This window comes from Drosophila biarmipes, chromosome X (assembly GCF_025231255.1).
Source record: "Drosophila biarmipes strain raj3 chromosome X, RU_DBia_V1.1, whole genome shotgun sequence".
NCBI classification, from domain to species: Eukaryota; Metazoa; Arthropoda; class Insecta; order Diptera; family Drosophilidae; genus Drosophila; species Drosophila biarmipes.
Window position 1 is genome coordinate 20,672,954 of NC_066611.1, and position 16,440 is coordinate 20,689,393.

At 51.9% G+C, this 16,440-nt stretch overlaps 5 protein-coding genes across 7 annotated transcripts; 2 read left to right on the plus strand and 3 right to left on the minus strand.

Annotated features, from left to right (window-relative positions):
- Positions 1-37: 37 nt before the first annotated feature.
- Positions 38-2,005, minus strand: LOC108023411 (probable fumarate hydratase, mitochondrial). Its single transcript, XM_017092868.2, has 5 exons — positions 1,860-2,005; positions 1,654-1,806; positions 1,383-1,586; positions 451-1,255; positions 38-395 (listed from the first exon to the last, which is right to left on the minus strand). Exons 1-5 carry the CDS (start codon positions 1,935-1,937, stop codon positions 136-138), a joined length of 1,500 nt encoding a protein of 499 aa, XP_016948357.1. The 5' UTR covers positions 1,938-2,005; the 3' UTR covers positions 38-135.
- On the minus strand, positions 1,926-5,983 carry LOC108023412 (fumarate hydratase, mitochondrial). Of its 2 annotated transcripts, none has more exons than XM_017092870.3 (5): positions 5,778-5,983; positions 4,053-4,184; positions 3,284-3,484; positions 2,408-3,212; positions 1,926-2,346 (listed from the first exon to the last, which is right to left on the minus strand). In XM_017092870.3, exons 1-5 carry the CDS (start codon positions 5,862-5,864, stop codon positions 2,084-2,086), a joined length of 1,488 nt encoding a protein of 495 aa, XP_016948359.1. In that variant the 5' UTR covers positions 5,865-5,983; the 3' UTR covers positions 1,926-2,083. The 2 variants fall into 2 exon arrangements, with proteins under 2 accessions (XP_016948359.1, XP_016948361.1); XM_017092872.3 differs by lacking the exon at positions 5,778-5,983 and adding an exon at positions 4,245-4,393.
- A 240-nt stretch (positions 5,984-6,223) lies between these two features.
- On the plus strand, positions 6,224-7,232 carry LOC108023413 (NADH dehydrogenase [ubiquinone] 1 beta subcomplex subunit 8, mitochondrial). Its single transcript, XM_017092873.3, has 3 exons — positions 6,224-6,506; positions 6,617-6,846; positions 6,913-7,232. The coding sequence occupies exons 1-3, from the start codon at positions 6,422-6,424 to the stop codon at positions 7,123-7,125; spliced, it is 528 nt and encodes a 175-aa protein (XP_016948362.1). The 5' UTR covers positions 6,224-6,421; the 3' UTR covers positions 7,126-7,232.
- Positions 7,233-7,357: 125 nt separating this feature from the next.
- On the minus strand, positions 7,358-10,159 carry LOC108023408 (DNA replication licensing factor Mcm6). Its single transcript, XM_017092866.2, has one exon. The coding sequence runs from the start codon at positions 10,026-10,028 to the stop codon at positions 7,575-7,577; it is 2,454 nt and encodes an 817-aa protein (XP_016948355.1). The 5' UTR covers positions 10,029-10,159; the 3' UTR covers positions 7,358-7,574.
- A 622-nt stretch (positions 10,160-10,781) lies between these two features.
- Positions 10,782-16,225, plus strand: LOC108023470 (luc7-like protein 3). Of its 2 annotated transcripts, XR_007764573.1 has the most exons (5): positions 10,782-11,196; positions 11,270-12,207; positions 12,650-12,723; positions 12,819-13,319; positions 15,361-16,225. XR_007764573.1 is itself a non-coding variant. In XM_017092987.3 (4 exons), exons 1-4 carry the CDS (start codon positions 11,095-11,097, stop codon positions 12,992-12,994), a joined length of 1,290 nt encoding a protein of 429 aa, XP_016948476.1. In that variant the 5' UTR covers positions 10,782-11,094; the 3' UTR covers positions 12,995-16,225. The 2 variants fall into 2 exon arrangements, 1 of the variants encoding a protein (XP_016948476.1); XM_017092987.3 differs by having other exon boundaries at positions 12,819-16,225.
- The last annotated feature ends 215 nt before the right edge of the window (positions 16,226-16,440 follow it).

The window sequence follows — 16,440 nt, forward strand, 5'->3', positions numbered from 1 at the left end:
AAACCAAAGACCGTTACTTTTTCGAAAAATTTGAGAATAAGTTGGAAACCAAAACATTTACTTCTTCTAGTAGTCTCTGTACATGGCAAATTTATTACAAGCAACTGGCAACAGGGGAGGTGGCCAAGACGGGGATCACTTGGGTCCCAGCATCTCCTTGGGGTTGACCCACTCCTTGAACTGCTCCTCAGTGATGCCGGTCTTCAGGGCCTCCTCCTTCAGGGTCGTCTTGTTCTTGTGGGCCGTCTTCGCGATCTGGGCGGACTTGTCGTAGCCGATGTGGGGGTTCAGGGCGGTGACCAGCATCAGCGACTCGTTCATGATCTTGTCGATCCTCTCCTTGTTGGCCTGCAGGCCCTCCACGCAGTTCTTGCTGAAGGTCATGCTGCCATCGGCTGTGGAGAAGCAGGTTCCTAGCAAGGATCCTCAAGGAATATCATCAATACCCACCCAATAGCCGTATGGAGCGAAGAACGTTCGATACTATCAGCGGCTTGAAGACATTCAGCTCGAAGTGCCCGTTGCAGCCGCCGATGGAGACCGCCACCTGGTTGCCCATCACCTGGGCACACAGCATGGTCATCGACTCGCACTGCGTGGGATTCACCTTGCCGGGCATGATGGAGCTGCCGGGCTCGTTCTCCGGCAACAGGAGCTCCCCCAGGCCGCACCGCGGACCCGATCCCAGCAGGCGGATGTCGTTGGCGATCTTCATCAGGCTGACGGCGATCGTGTTGAGCACGCCGTGCACCTCCACCATGGCATCGCGGGCGGCCAGGGCCTCGAACTTGTTGGGTGCCGTCACGAAGGGCAGGCAGGTGAGCTCGGCAATGCGCTTGGCCACCTTCTCGGCGAACCCCTTGTGGGTGTTCAGGCCAGTGCCCACCGCAGTGCCGCCCAGGGCCAGCTCGTAGACCCGCGGCAGGCAGGCCTTGATCCTGTCCAGGCCGTAGGTCAGCTGCTGCGTGTAGCCACTGAACTCCTGGCCCAGGGTCAGCGGAACCGCGTCCATCAGGTGGGTGCGCCCTATCTTGATGACGTCCTTGAACTCGTCCGACTTGGACTTGAGGGCGTCCCGCAGGTGGGCCACCGACGGGATGAGGCGCTCGTTCAGCTCCATGCCCACCGAGATGTGGATGGCCGTGGGGAAGGTGTCGTTGGAGCTCTGCGACTTGTTCACATGGTCGTTCGGGTGCACCGGCTTCTTGCTGCCCAGCTCGCCACCCATCATCTTGATGGCCGCGTTGCTGATCACCTGGGTGGGATTGGCAAAAAACCCAATCAGCCTGGAAGAGTACTTGGCAACATTCGGCCTCAAAACACGCGGTGTTACCTAACACCCAGTATTTCATCCCTTTTTCGTTCTGCCCACCCAATCTCACCTCGTTGGTGTTCATATTGGACTGGGTGCCCGAGCCCGTCTGCCAGATGACCAGTGGGAAGTGGCCCTGCTTGTACAGCTTGCCGGAGATCACGTCGTCGCAGGCGCAGGAGACTGCGTCCGAGATCTTGCCGTCCAGGCCGAACTCCTTGTTGACCTCGGCGCAGGCCTTCTTCAGGATGCCCATGGCCTGGATCACCGGCATCTGCGGGCAGTGGGACGGGATAGGTTAGGAGGAGGGCTCTGAGCCCGCGGAATCTATAATCTCCTACCGGCATGCGCTCGGCTATGTCGCCAATGGGAAAATTCAGCTTGGAGCGCATTGTCTGGGCCCCGTAGAGCTTGTCCGCCGGCACCTTGAGCTCCCCGAAGGTGTCCCTCTCCAGGCGGAACTTCTCGTTGCCCTTACCCTTGCCCTTGTCGCCCTGGAAAAGCCACCCCTGTAGTCACCAGAAGCCCACGTACCAACTCCACTTACTTCCTTGGCCCGCAGGCCGCCGCAAGCCACCCAGAGACGGCGTCTGGCCAGGCTCAGGCCAGTGGATTGCTTCAGCATTTTCAGTTATTATTGGGTCTGTGATTCCAAGCGATTCATATACAAACGAACTTAAAGCCGACAGGCTGGCAAACCGACTAGTCCGGGTTTCCGATGACAGCGATGGGTGTATTTTGGGGTCGGGCGGCGGCAGGTTGGCCTACTGCTCACTTGGGTCCCAGCATCTGCTCGGGGCGCACCCAGTCGTTGAACTGCTGCTCCGTGAGGTAGCCCAGGTTGATGGCCTCCTCCTTGAGGGTCGTTCCGTTCTTGTGCGCCGTCTTGGCGATCTTGGCGGCCTTGTCGTAGCCGATGTGGGGGTTCAGGGCGGTGACCAGCATCAGCGACTCGTTCATGATCTTGGCAATGTTCTCGCGGTTGGCCTGGATGCCATTCACGCAGTTGGCAGTGAAGGTCCGGCTGCCATCAGCTGCAAAGGGAAGATAGTTACTTGGAAGCCTCTTGATAAGCCCTTCGCCTCCCAAGCTTACACAACAGCCGAATGGAGCGCAGCACGTTGGACACGATGAGGGGCTTGAACACGTTCAGCTCGAAGTGTCCGTTGGAGCCGCCGATGGTGACGGCCACCTGGTTGCCCATCACCTGGGCGGAGAGCATGGTGAGCGACTCGCACTGCGTGGGATTCACCTTGCCGGGCATGATGGAGCTGCCGGGCTCGTTCTCCGGCAGCGAAAGCTCGCCCAGGCCGCACCGCGGTCCGGAGCCCAGGAAGCGGATGTCGTTGGCGATCTTCATCAGGCTGACGGCGATCGTGTTGAGCACGCCGTGCACCTCCACCATGGCGTCGCGGGCGGCCAGGGCCTCGAACTTGTTGGGCGCGGTGACGAAGGGCAGGTTGGTCAGCTCGGCGATCTTGGCCGCGCACTTCTCGGCGAAGCCCTTGCGGGTGTTCAGACCAGTGCCCACGGCAGTGCCGCCCAGGGCCAGCTCGTAGACGCGCGGCAGACAGGCGTCGATGCGCTCCTGGGCGTAGGCCAGCTGCTGGGCATAGCCGCTGAACTCCTGGCCCAGCGTCAGGGGCACCGCGTCCATGGTGTGGGTGCGGCCAATCTTGATGATGTCCTTGAACTCCTCCGACTTGGCCCGCAGGGCGTCGTGCAGCGTCTTGATCGCCGGCTTGAGGTTGTTGTTCAGCTCCAGGGCCACCGAGATGTGGATGGCCGTGGGGAAGGTGTCGTTGGAGCTCTGCGACTTGTTCACGTGGTCGTTGGGATGCACGGGCGTCTTGCTGCCCAGCTTGCCGCCCAGCAGCTCGATGGCGCGGTTGCTGATGACCTGGCGGGCGGGATTGCAGAGTTATGAGGGAGTTGCCGGTGAAGCAAGCGAGTCCCTACCCCCCTACCCACCTCATTCACGTTCATGTTGCTCTGGGTGCCGGAGCCCGTCTGCCAGATGACCAGCGGGAAGTGGTCGGCGTACAGCTTGCCGGAGATCACGTCGTCGGCCGCCTTCGAGATCGCCTCGCTCACCTTGCTGTCCAGCCCGAACTCCTTGTTCACCTCGGCGGCGGCCTTCTTCAGGATGCCCATGGCCTGCACCACGGGTTTCTGGGGAGGAGGGGTGGGATCATTAGTCCAGTCAAATGAAAACTATTTTCCAAGGAATCAGCATGATCGATCCTCTAACTAGGACGCATTCCTAAAGTATTTTGTAGCTAATGACCTAAAAGCTATTTTTAAACCCTGAGAAGCGCATTAAACTAGGTGTACAAATGTGTTTTCTCTGTTCTCCGCGGGCGAAGCCGAGTTCCAACTTTATTATACTTGGTAATTAGCTAAACCTCGCTACTTTTTGAGCCTTGAATATGAAATCGAAATCGAAATCGAAGAGGTTGATGTGCAAACCAAACGGTGGAGCCTTGTTTTTGTATGTATTTTAGGAATACTTTTAAGAAGCCCCAATCCCCAATTGAGAGGGAATAGAGAAGAAAGTCATTGAAAAGTTAATTGAAATTCCCGATAGGAGAGGTTCTCCCCGTAAGATCTCATAAGGGAAGTCAATAACTCACGGGTTACAATAAGCAATGGGCTCCATTGTCACTACTGACTCATAAACTAGCACAAGCGAGGCGAGTTAGTTGCTCCTCGGGATTGCGATCTGCTGGGGAGTACTCACGGGCATCCGCTCGGTGGCCCCGCCGATGGGGAAGTTGATCTGGGAGCGCATCGTCTGGGCGCCATAGTACTTGTCCGCGGGCACCTTCAGCTCGCCGAAGGTGTCGCTCTCCACGCGAAACTCCTGGGAGGCCTGCGGGGAGAACAACCAGATTAGGAACGGGAGTCGACTGCGAAAGGGGGCCCATCTGACCATTTCGAGAGAGGTGGGCCGATAAGAGGGTGGCAGATAAGTTGGGTGCAAGCGGAGCTGGAATCAGTGGGAATCAGAGGACGGACACTCGACGACGGCTGCTGCTCGGAGCTTACTGAGGCGCTGGGCAGCGGAGACCGATAAGGCCGAGTGAACGGAACAGATTCTTGAAAGAGCGCTCTCGACGAAAAACAGGGGACTGCGGAGGTGTAAAGCGGGCGGTTCTCGGGGGGCGCGACGACTGAACGCCGAAGACCCTACTTGGCATGGGGTGCTCTGCTAATCAGCCGCGCTTTGGCACTCGGGGAACAGCGCGGGCCACGCCAATAGCACTCGAAGTTTGAAGGTGGCCGCGCGGATTTCCTGAGTGCTTAACCAGTTGAGAGGATGACTGTCGGGTGCTCATCCTAACCATTTACCATCGTTTTTACCAAGGAACTCTCTACGGATTTCTTGTGTGTAATTTGATAGGTTTTATTCCTACACCTCCTAACCATTCAAACAAAACGTTTATCAAGAAACACTATGGATCTTTCTTATATCATTTAATATATATTATTCCTAAAGTATGTAGGGAAAACCTGATGCATTGTAGTAAAACTTTAAATATTTTACCTAAAATAAATCTTTGTTAAATAAAATTGCCGGAACCAGAAAATCTCTGTAGTAACATATGCATATTTAGGGAGATAAATTATCACAGACTTTTCTACATTTAATCTGCAATGAAGAAAGAAATATTCTATACTATTCAGAATTGTCTTTATACTTATAAAAACAAGTGCTAGGGGGCATTTTGTTGATAAATTTTGTACTTAAACCACAATTCGGGAACCGAAAGGGAGTTGAGAATTATAGTAGACCGTTATATTTTGGGTTTCCAGAGCTATTCCTTTGGCCAGCAGTGTGCGATGGTATCACACCCCGGATTTATGAGTGCACTTTGCGCCCGACCATCCCCACTATCTGGAGCCATATATATAGATAGCTATCTGAACGGTCGGGGAGTGTATTACAGTGGTCGGCAGAGGGATGTACCATGCCGGCGAAAATGTAGAACCAACCGGTTCTGACTCAATTGCCGAAAACAGGAATCTGCTGGGCAGGCACAATTTCTTGAATTACAACTCGTTTCGCGAGTTTTTTCGCGGTGTGGGTTTGCTTCGCTCTTCTATCATGTGATTCCAGGGCGAGTTACAAAACAACAACAGCTGAGAAAAGTTGAGCGAAAAATCAATGCAGCGGCTTCCAGTTGGAAGGCCAGCCGAAGGTCCGATTGGAGACGGTCCACAAGTGGTCGGAGTTGCAGTTGTACAAGAGGCTTCCAGCTGGAAGGCGGCCACTTCCACTTTCCGTTGTGTAACGATTACGAAACGCCGGCTTTTATGCATTTTCGTTCGCACCTCCGCCCTGTTTTGTTGCAAATATATGCGTTTCAGGGAGTTTTAGGCGGTTCGGGGCGCAACAAGCATTACATAAGGCGGTATTTGCCATGTCGGGGGGAATATATCCAGTGCACATTTCAAGTCTTACCAGACGCACACCTCCAAGGGAGGCCCAGGGCTTCGTAATCTGCTGGACGCCGCGAAGCGAGGAGCGCTGCAATAGGGGTAGCACCATCTTTGCGCCTTCTTCTTGATGGAATCAAATCAATTAAATAAATAAGTTTGCCAAGTGATCTTTCGCGGACGAGCCCACCACAACAACACCAACAAAAACAACAACAAAGCGTCGTTGCGCGGGTGCGGACTATCGCGCACCGATGGTTGCTATCGATAGTTGCTGAATTGTAACTTAGAAAGGAATGTCGAAAATATCGTTTAAGAAGAGGTTAGGTTGAGGTCCAAACATCCAAGTTTTCCATTTAAATAAAAAATAATTTATACTCTTGTATTCTAAGAAACGAGCAGCCAGCAATGGAACATTTTAATAGTCACATGTATTTAACTGGAGAATACTAAGACTTCACTGTCAGAAATCAAATCCTCTATAGTTTTAAAATTAGTAAACTTGAATATTGAAACTAGCCATTCTTTTTTGCACACACCAACTATCGCTTGGCAACTATCGATAGCTGGCGCGATAGCGACAACCCATCGATTGTTCCGCATCCGCAGGCGAACAGCTGTTTCTACTGAAATCGGAAATAAATTCGGGAACTTTGAAGCGAGCCTGCAATGTCGGCGTTTGTGAAAACCGTGGGCCTGGCCCAAAAGCTGTGCGCCGCCCATCCCGCCGTGGCTCGCCAGGCGATCCGCAGCAGTAAGTGCCGAGGCGGAGGAGCAGGAATCCGGCGAATGTGCCCCTCTGTTTACCTCTTGTTTACGTAACTTTGGCCTGGGCCGAGCTAAGAACTCGTTTTCCCATTCTAGTGGCTGGCTGGAACAAGGACTTCAAGCCGGCACCCTATCCACAGACGGAGAAGGAGCGCCTGGCGGCGGCCAAGAAGTACTACCTCCTGCCGGAGGAGTACAAACCGTACGCTGACGACGGCCTGGGCTACGGCGACTATCCCAAAGTGGGCGGCGGTCTAGGCGTGGAGGCCAAGGACAACTACTATCCCTGGGACTATCCGGAGCACAAGCGCAACCACCACGAGCCCGTAAGCGGATTACCAGGCTAACTAGCTCCATAGAGCCCCATTCAATGCACTCTGTTTCCCCCGCAGATCTCGGCGGATCACGATCTGTACAGCGAGGACCGCTGGTCGCAGGCGGAACAGCCGCGCTACAGCAACGCGTACTACTTCGTCTGCTTCCTGGGCGTCATGTCCGGCTGCCTGGCCCTCTACTACTGGCTGGAAGACAAGAAGATGTACCGCCCCGTGGCCGCCAAGCAATATCCCGGCGATGGCGTCAAGCACTACACCTTCGAGAAGTAGACAGCAGCAACAGCACCCTCCTCTCGATCGTCTGCGGGCCTCGTTTTTATTTCATAGGCAATTTATCAACGCATCTGTACAATTAAAATGAAAGAAACCAAGCTGAACTTCAGATGAGCGTTTATTTCGGCGAAAGCAGAGGATTCCAATTCAAAATCGTAAAACACTGATTATGGCACCGAAAATAAAGGAAACAACTGCAACTGCCCATTGAAAGAGTAAAGAAACCGGCTTAAACTTGAGATGAACGTTTATTTTGGCGAAAACATGGATGATTTGGAACGTAACTTGACCACAAGGGGATCAACAACTCCCTGATGGGCTTTAGTAATGTCTCTAAACTCTAGACTTACGGCTAAATACAATGATTAGGTAGCAAAAAAATCAAGGATGCGGAAACAGAAACTTAACTAGGTGGTTAGGGGTAATCAACTGCTGGACGGCCTTGATCACTCCACAATATAGTTGGGGTGCACCACCAGCAGGGGATCGTCCTCCGACTGCTCATCCTCCTGGCCCTGTCCCTTGATGCGCGGCTTCAGCTGGGAGGTCTTGAGCGGAATAATGACCTGGTCGTGGTAGATAAGCCGGTCGATCAGCTTCTCGATGAGGTTCTTGCGCGAGATCAGCTCGTCCTCGGACTCGATCTGCTCGGCCACCTGCTCCAGATACCAGGTGACCACATCGCTGCGCTTGATGCCCGTGTCACTGCCCTCCACCTCGCAGCGCGCCTCCTCGCCGCGCATGTGCAGCACCAGCATGGTGGACAGATTCTTGTAGTCCTCGAAGGACAGCGTGAACTTCTTCTTCTGCACAGCCCCACTGCCGGAGGTGTCCATGTTCTCGTCAATGTTGGCCGCCGCTCCGTTGTTCTCCATATCGATGTCGTGCTGAATGCCGTCGTCCACGTCCAGACCCTCGTCGTCGTCCAGATGAATGTCCGGCTGCTCCACGCGGATGATGGACTTGTTCAGCAAGCGGAAGGCCTCCTTGACGTGGCGCTCGAGCACGCGATTGGAGCACTCCAGCTTGGCCATGGCCTCGCTCAGGCGTATCATGGACTCCAGCTGACGCACCGTGATCCTCCATGTGCTCCTGCCCGAGGTGCCCGTGTCGCGCTGCCGCAGATGCCCGTAGTTCTCCACCAGCATCTTGCCGGCCTCCTGGCCAATCACCGGCTTGAATTGCCGCGCGAAAGTCACATAGCGGAGGACCTCTTCGCGGGTATAGGCCCGCTCCACCGACTCCTCGATGTTCGAGTGCAGGTCGACGATCTTACGCGCAATGGCATAGTCCACCACCTCGTTGCACTCGTCCACGAGGATGAAGAACAGATCGAAACGCGACATAATCGGCGCCGACAGCTGGATGTTCTGCTGCAGGCTCTTCGAACGATCGTAGCGTCCGTTGATGGGATTGGCGGCGGCCAGGATGGAGGTGCGCGCATTCAGAGTGGCTCGGACTCCGGCGCGAGCTATCGAGATGGTCTGCTGCTCCATGGCCTCGTGGATGGCCACCTGATCGCGCTGGTCCATCTTGTCGAACTCGTCGATGCAGCAAATGCCATTGTCCGCCAACATGAGGGCTCCCGCCTCGATGACGAAGTCGAAGGACTCCTCATCGCGCACCACAGCTGCCGTCAAACCCGCCGCCGATGAAGCCTTGCCCGAGGTGTAGATGGCTCTGGGCGAGAAGTCGGAGACCTGCTTGAGGAACTGCGACTTGGCCGTACTGGGATCGCCCACGATGCACACATTGATGTCACCACGCAGCGAAGTCTTCTCGGTTGTGGTCTTGGCAACGCCGCCAAATTGCTGGAGGAGAATGCCCCGCTTGACCTCATCATTGCCGTAGATCGAGGGGAACAGGCTGCTGATCAGGTTCTGGTAGAGATTGCGGTCCTTGGACATCTCGTAGATCTTGTGCCACTCGGCGTCCGTCATCTGCTTCTTCATATCCTCCGCCGTGACCTCCGACATGGGCAGATCGGTGCCGCCAAAACGGGCTGTGGTGGCCTGAACGCTGCAGGCGAGGAAGGCCATCCTGTAGTTGAGCTCCCGCATGCCCAGGGCCTTTAGCCCAGTCACTCCCTCCATTCCCTCGCCTGGCTTGTGGCGGGAACTGGTCTCCGCCCGAGTTCCCACGCCTCCGAGAACACTCACGTCGGGAACCACGATCAGAGTGCCCGTGAAGTCATAGCGATCGCCAGCCTGAACGGTTTCCACCAGCTCCGAGCGCAGAATGATCTCCACTGCGCGGGGAATACAGCCGCGCGGCAGCTCCGCCTGCGTTTCCTGGATGCGAATCTTCTGGAAGTCCAGGAACAGACTCTTCTCCACATCCAGCATGAATCGCCGGCGATTGGAGCACACGGGATTGCGGCAAATGGTCGGGTTGGTGAACTTGAACTGCTGCTCCACATTGCGGATCTCCGTCTGGCAGTCCAGGCACATGAACACGCCAGAAACAAGCTCCGGATGGACGGGATGGGTGCGCACCACCTGGCCGGAGATGCGGATGAGGGTGCCGATCTTGGAGGTGGTCAGGTCGCGCACCTTGTGCCGCGTGGGCACCTCCGTGAAGGCCACATAGCAGTCCTTCTGCGTCTTCAGCCCAATCCTGTCCTTCACGTAGTTGGAAACCGACTGGCAGAGGAAGGGGTAGATGTGGTAGTACTCCTCGATGATGGCGGTGGCCAGGTTCTGGTCGTACTTCTCCACATCCTCGAAGCTGACCTCCAGGGTACAGCGATCCGGGGATTCCAGGCTGGCCGCCGGGCGCGTGTACTTGATCTCGCCGTCCTCCTTGAACTCCTCGAGGAAATCCTGGAAGAGCTTCTGGGCGCGAATGCCCACCTCGTCCTTGACGCGCAGCTGGCCGACCTGAGCATCCGCTACATCCATGTTGGGTCACTGTTCGATTGGAACTGGTAAATAAACAAAGCAACGCCAGGTAACGCGCTAAAACTCGGTTTGGGTCTGCTAATGTTTACAGCTGCGTGCTTCGCCAATTTTTGGCGCCTTTTTCTGACAGTTGGCGGGGGGTGGCAGCGCCGGCCCGCAGGGATGCCACTGCGTTAGTGTCACCGTTGAATTTGGGGTCACCCTAAAATCCACTAATATGCTTAATTTATTTGTGTGTTCAATATTTGTATTTATTATTTAAGTTCATAGATTAGAGATTTATTCTTGTTAGAAATTGCACAAGTTTTATGACAAAAGTTATTACGACCTACAACAACAAGTTAGTACAACTTTACATCTTGAATTCAATAAAGGACTTTTGCTATGACAGATGGTACAATTTTAGGAGGTTATTGAGATATGGACATTAAATTCAGAGTTCTGGTCACTCAAGTATTTTTGAAATCCGGAAGTTTTGACATTTTTACGTTGAGAATAAACATGGCGTTGGAAAAACCATAGCTTTGAGACAAACATAAATGGTAATCACAGATTTTAGGTTTTAGAAGAAAAACTAAATACCAAATATTGAAATAAACTCATTATTAAATGGTGGAAACCTTAAAATTTATAATTATAATAATATTAATTAATAATATCACAATTATAGTTTATAAAGTTACTTTTTGGGCGCTTTTTAACAGCTGATGTCGATAGGTCCACTCAAGAAACGCCTGCCACCATCGAAGAACGATAACCGATAGCTAAGACCAAAAACGCTGCGAAGCTATCGATAGACCACGGATTTTGTGAAATAATTTTATTTTATTGATTTTGGCGAAATTCTCGGCTGAACAGGCGAGGAAAACGTGCTTCGAACCCCAGCACGTGCGCTAAGTGGCTGCACCTGACCGCCGGCAACGTCCAGACCACGAAATTCGGTGTGCTGGACCACCGGAATAGGCAGTCTCTGGAGTCGCAGTGGACCACTTGCACCACCGCCCCCTTGGAGTTGCCCCCTTGAATCACAGAATCACAGATAAGAAGTGTCGCCGCTTCTCGGAAAATGGTGGACGCCGCCAGGCAAATGCTCGACGAGCTGATGGGCAGGAACCGCAACCTGCATCCCTCGGAGGCGGGCGCTAAAGTCAATTGGGAGGATCCCGAGGTGAGCACGATAAACGGTGCCATGCCGTGGGATAACCTCCCCAATAATTCCTTTTTTTGGTACCCCCACCCAGTTCTGTCAGTTCTACAACGTCAAGTTCTGCCCGCACGATCTGTTCATAAATACCCGCGCGGATCTGGGTCCCTGTGCCCGCATCCACGACGAGGAGGCCCGTCACCTGTACGAGGAGGCCCGTCCCTCGCAACGGAAGCGCCAGTACGAGGATGAGTTCCTGCGCTTCTGCAATGTGATGCTGCACGATGTGGATCGAAAGATCCAAAAGGGCAAGCAGCGTTTGCTTCTCATGCAGAAGGATCAGCCCAACGCTCCGGCTCCATTGACCAGGCACCAGGAGCAGCTGGCCAACCTGAATGCCAGGATCAACAAGCTGCTCTCCGAAGCGGAGGAGGCTGGCATTCGGGGGGACGTGGACCAGGCCCAGGATCTGATGACGCTGTGCGAGGAGCTCAAGGAGGAGAAGGAGCAGGTGGTGCAGCAGTACGAGGCCCACGCCAAGGCCATCAGTAGCATCAGTTTGAGCAAGTCACCGGAGGACGAGCTGCACAACAGTCCGGGCACAAATCCCAGCGAGGAAACCCCAAACACCGCTCTTCCAGCCGCCGCCGCCACCACAGCCGATGAAGCTCTGGAGGCCGCACCAAGCTCTGCAGTAGCAGCAGCGGGGGCAGGCACCTCTCCTCCGCCAGATGGCGAAGGAGCAGGAGCTACCGGCGAGGAAAAGACGGCCGAGAACAAGGCGGCTGGCTGGTCGCATGACTCCCTGCCCGAGAAGCAGATGAAGGTGTGCGAGATCTGCGGCGCCTTTCTCATCGTCGGCGATGCACAGCAGCGGATCGAGGACCATTTGATGGGCAAACAGCATTTGGGCTACTCCAAGCTGCGCAACGCGGTGGCCGAGATCAACGATGCTCGCCAGAAGGAGCGCGAGCAGGAGGATCGTCGCCGGCGCGAGGGCCGAGTTCAGCGCTTCCACTCCTACGACAACAGACGGTGAGAACTCTATATACGCAACCCTAAAATAAATAGATAGATTGGTTTTCGGAAGGTAGCCACAGATTCGTTTAAAAAGTTATGTATCTGTAGCAGTCCGGAATTTTCGGATTATTACCACACTGTTTCTCAGTTGGCATTCTGCCTTCTCCGCTAATCCAGCAGTGTGTTTAGCCATGTCTAACCCCGCACATCCTATAGACACCTTGGGCATGATCAAGAAAACAAGCATTCGTTTGCTCTTTTTCTAGTTAATTACAACAAAATTGGCAGCATGCCGTTCAATGTGACTATGAGTAATGCAGCTAAGTTTGTTTACTTTGCCTTTATTTATCACTTGGCTACCAAATACAAATTGACTAAATAGTTTTCAAGACAATGTGATGTCATAGCTCTGTTGAGTAAATGTATCTAACACTGATTTTCTCTGGTCAATCCTTAGTGAGCCCCGCAACGAGTACCGAGAACGAAGTCGCGAGTATGTCCAGAATCGCCAGCCCTCGGATCGGCGTCACCGTAAGTTCCCCGCCCTCATTTTGGAGACCGGGGTCGCGCTTGCATTTGCACACGGCACTCGAGCTTTCATTGAAAACTCCGCCTTTCTGTTCCAGATCACCACAAGTCGCACCACAGCTCCCATCACTCGTACTCGCGCAGTGGTGGCGGCGGCGGCGGAGGAGGCGGCGGCGGTGGCAACCGGAGCAGCCGCAGCCATCACAACCATAATCACTACCGCCACGACAGCCGGGATCGCCATTGCCGCAGCCGGAGTCGCAGCCGCTACTAGAGACCAAAAAGAAACCGAACATTAAGCAAGTGAAAAGCAAGAACCACAAGTTAATGACGCGTAGATGCATAAGCCGAAAGTCAGGAGCAGGAGTTCCCAAGCCCCAAAACGAAACCACACAACTAAATATGATCAAGAGTACAATCTCTCGCCCGTCTGCAATCCTCAATCCCCACAATCCGTAAGCAGCAGCTGCCGCGGCGAAAGGCGGCAGCATCGAGGTACCCAAAAAACAAAAATCATTAACAAAATTTTGCAAAATAATATGTATCAGAACACAGTTAAAAAGAAACAGTATCTGAGCTGGCAGAGCGAGTGCGCTGAGGTGAGTCGAACACTTGATAGACCCGTAAAAGTAACACTCCGGCGCCATTGTGCCACTCCACACTCCGTAGACATACTCGTTTTCGTATCATAACTATGTATCTATATTGATCTATGTCTGTGTAGACACGCGTGTCCCCCTCAGTGTGTGTACCCAGTCGGGATGAGATCCGCCGAGGATTTCGCGAGGGCAGTCCTTCAAAGGGACAGACGGACGGACGAAACGGGCCCAAGAGCTGATGGTTCTTTTAACTTCTTTCTGTTATGTTATGCTTTTGGTTTTTTAAAGCACTAGCTTGATCTTTTGTCACATGTTTTGAAATCCAGCCAGCCCTAACAAAGTAAACTTTTTAAACGATGGAGAGGTTTTTACTTTTAAAACAAATTAATAACGATTTTCTTTCTTAGGTGTCTTACGACTGTATAGTACAGGATGTTGACATATCGAAAACCTACTACTAGAAAAGCTGAGGCTAATTTAAAATTATTTGTATCCATGGTGAAAATATAGATCAATTACATTATTCTTTATTTTCTTGAAGTGGGTTCATATTTTAAAAATCGTTTAAGACCAGATTGTTTGTGTTAGCCCTGGGTTTGCCTAACCTAGAATAGAATAAGGAGCAGAATTTCGCAATAGTCTCTACAAAGAGCTGAGCCTTCCGGTTCCTACACATGATAGAAATCAGATTAGGGCGACACGGAGCGTTCTCCGGACGCTGCCCTCGCAATTGGGAGTGGGACAGTGACTGAAACAGGTATTTACCAAGCCTTACTGTTATCTCTATGCGCTTAACTAACCCAACAGAAACAGATCCACGCATCTCATGCAATCCTCTCCGCACAGCCCCACCCCACACCTATCTGCGCCACCCCGAACACAAGAAAACACCCCGTAAACCATATACCTTAAGTGATAAATGTATATATAGTACTATATATAGTGGCCTAGAGAGACTCGTACTGCATGTGCTTCTGCCTTGGCTTGGCGACTGGGTTGCTGGGTCACTTGTGTGCGATGGGAGGTTCTGGGTTTCCAAAGTTCCCAAGACGAGGTACGTAGTCGAAAAGTGAGAAGTGACGGACTGAGGGAGTGAAGAAGAGAGAGTGACAGTTGCACAGGTACATTTGATCGATCAATGAAACCAATCAACCGAAAGCCCTTTCCAAGGATGAATCTTTGTAAAATAGCTATCCTTATTGGAGTCCGACTTTTAAATTCAGTGCACTACATATTCTTTATTTGCCATCTGCTAGAAAATATATTAGGATGCTATAAAGATGATACAATTTTTGATCAGTGATCAAACTATTTTCCGTTTTGTTGGGAGTTTATGATGTAGCAATCCTAAAAGTAAGTGCTTCCCTTGGAAGGGGTTCCGAAAGGATCCGGCTCGCCGTCCTAGCTCTACATGTTCCTTTTTGTATCCTCCTCTCATTGTTGTGGTGTCCTGGCCCCCCCATCCCCCATGCACTATCGTACTTCTTAAGATAAAAACAGAAACAAAAACTAACCCCAGCGAATCTTCAAGCCAAGATTACAAGACACCCACGAAAAACACGAGGTAATTGAATTGCTAAATCGAATTAAACTATAATCAAAACACAAGCTAGGCAGAGAGCAGAGGGAGACAGCAAACAGAGCACAGACAGAGAGGGCGAGAGAGTTCGAGTTCCCAAACCCATGCAAGTGTATGTTCATGTTCCCCCTCCTCTTCACCAACAGGTAAATTGTGACTGACCCCGACCCCAAAAATAATGATATTGATACTGATTGAGCCCGTTTTTGCCACTTTCGCTTGCGACACGATCAGCCGTGGGCTGAGACGCTGTCCAGAGCCGAAAGAGCCCTCGTAGATGTGTGTTCTGAACTGTTCGTGCCACAATAGTAAAACCCCACACTCAGATGATCCTGAGCCTATTCTTTACGAGCACGATCAGCTCGAGACTAGTTTAAGATGCGCTATCCACCCTTCTACCCAGCCCAAACTGTTGGTCTGGCTCACTTGGCTAACACTTTTCCTTCTGCAAACGAATTCCAGGAGCCGCCTTCTGAGGAGTGGAGCCGGAGCCCGAGAAGTGGAAATGAGAGAGAGGGATATATGTGAGGAGAGAGGATGAAATATATGCATTGAGAAAGAAGAACCAACCAGGTAACTTCTATGCCACACCTCCCCACATAAATGTTTCTTCACGACAGAGAGGCCGAGATCCGCAATCCGGAATCCGAAATCCGTAATCCCGATACCCAGAAATCAACGATCCTCAATCGGCGATCAACGAACTATCGATCAGTAATCGGAGAAAGGGAGAGAGGAGTGAAAGAGAGGGCAGAGAGACACTCGTGTAGAACTTGTATTAGGCATGATGATACAATACAAACGAGGTGAATTTCAATTTCTCCCATCTACTTATAACTATTATGTACATTATTATATAACTCCAACATGCATACTCTCCACCCCTCCTTCGATCGGTCCTAACAATCGTTATCGAAGCGCGCGGGTTTACATTCGAAGAACCGTACATGAAAATGAATGTATGGGCCGCTTTAGCTCGTGTCCTCGCAGGCTGAGCTCCCGCTTGCCCAGCCTACGAGGACCCCACTCCTAGTAAGCCGTAGATCCTATCCACCACCCATCGCCCCTTGTTTGGTTACCACGATCACCTAGCAAATTAATCAATTGAATTGAACTCCCATCGGGCAAGCAGGAGTTAGAAAAAAATGAAAACGTTTACGAATGCAGACTTAAGTATAGTGTTACCAGTCAATAAAACTTGATCGATCGCCTGTAGTTATGTAAAGATGTTTTTAATTATGAATTACGATGTGCGTAAGGACACAACATTCTATTGAGACTCGCAATAATTTTCTAATAAAGATCAAAGTAAGTCCCGAAATCGAAATCGAATTTGTGTTTTCCTCAAGCCGAACGTTGCCTGGCCAAATAATGTATCAATATGATACATGATTTAAATTAAAAGTGATTGAACTCCCAGTTAAAGTCCGCTCCGGTTCCAGTTGTAACAATACTCTGTTGTATATTTATTAGTGTATAGGTAGATTTAATAATATGTATACATTTGTTGCCGTTTACTGTAATGTATTTGCTTTAAGTGTA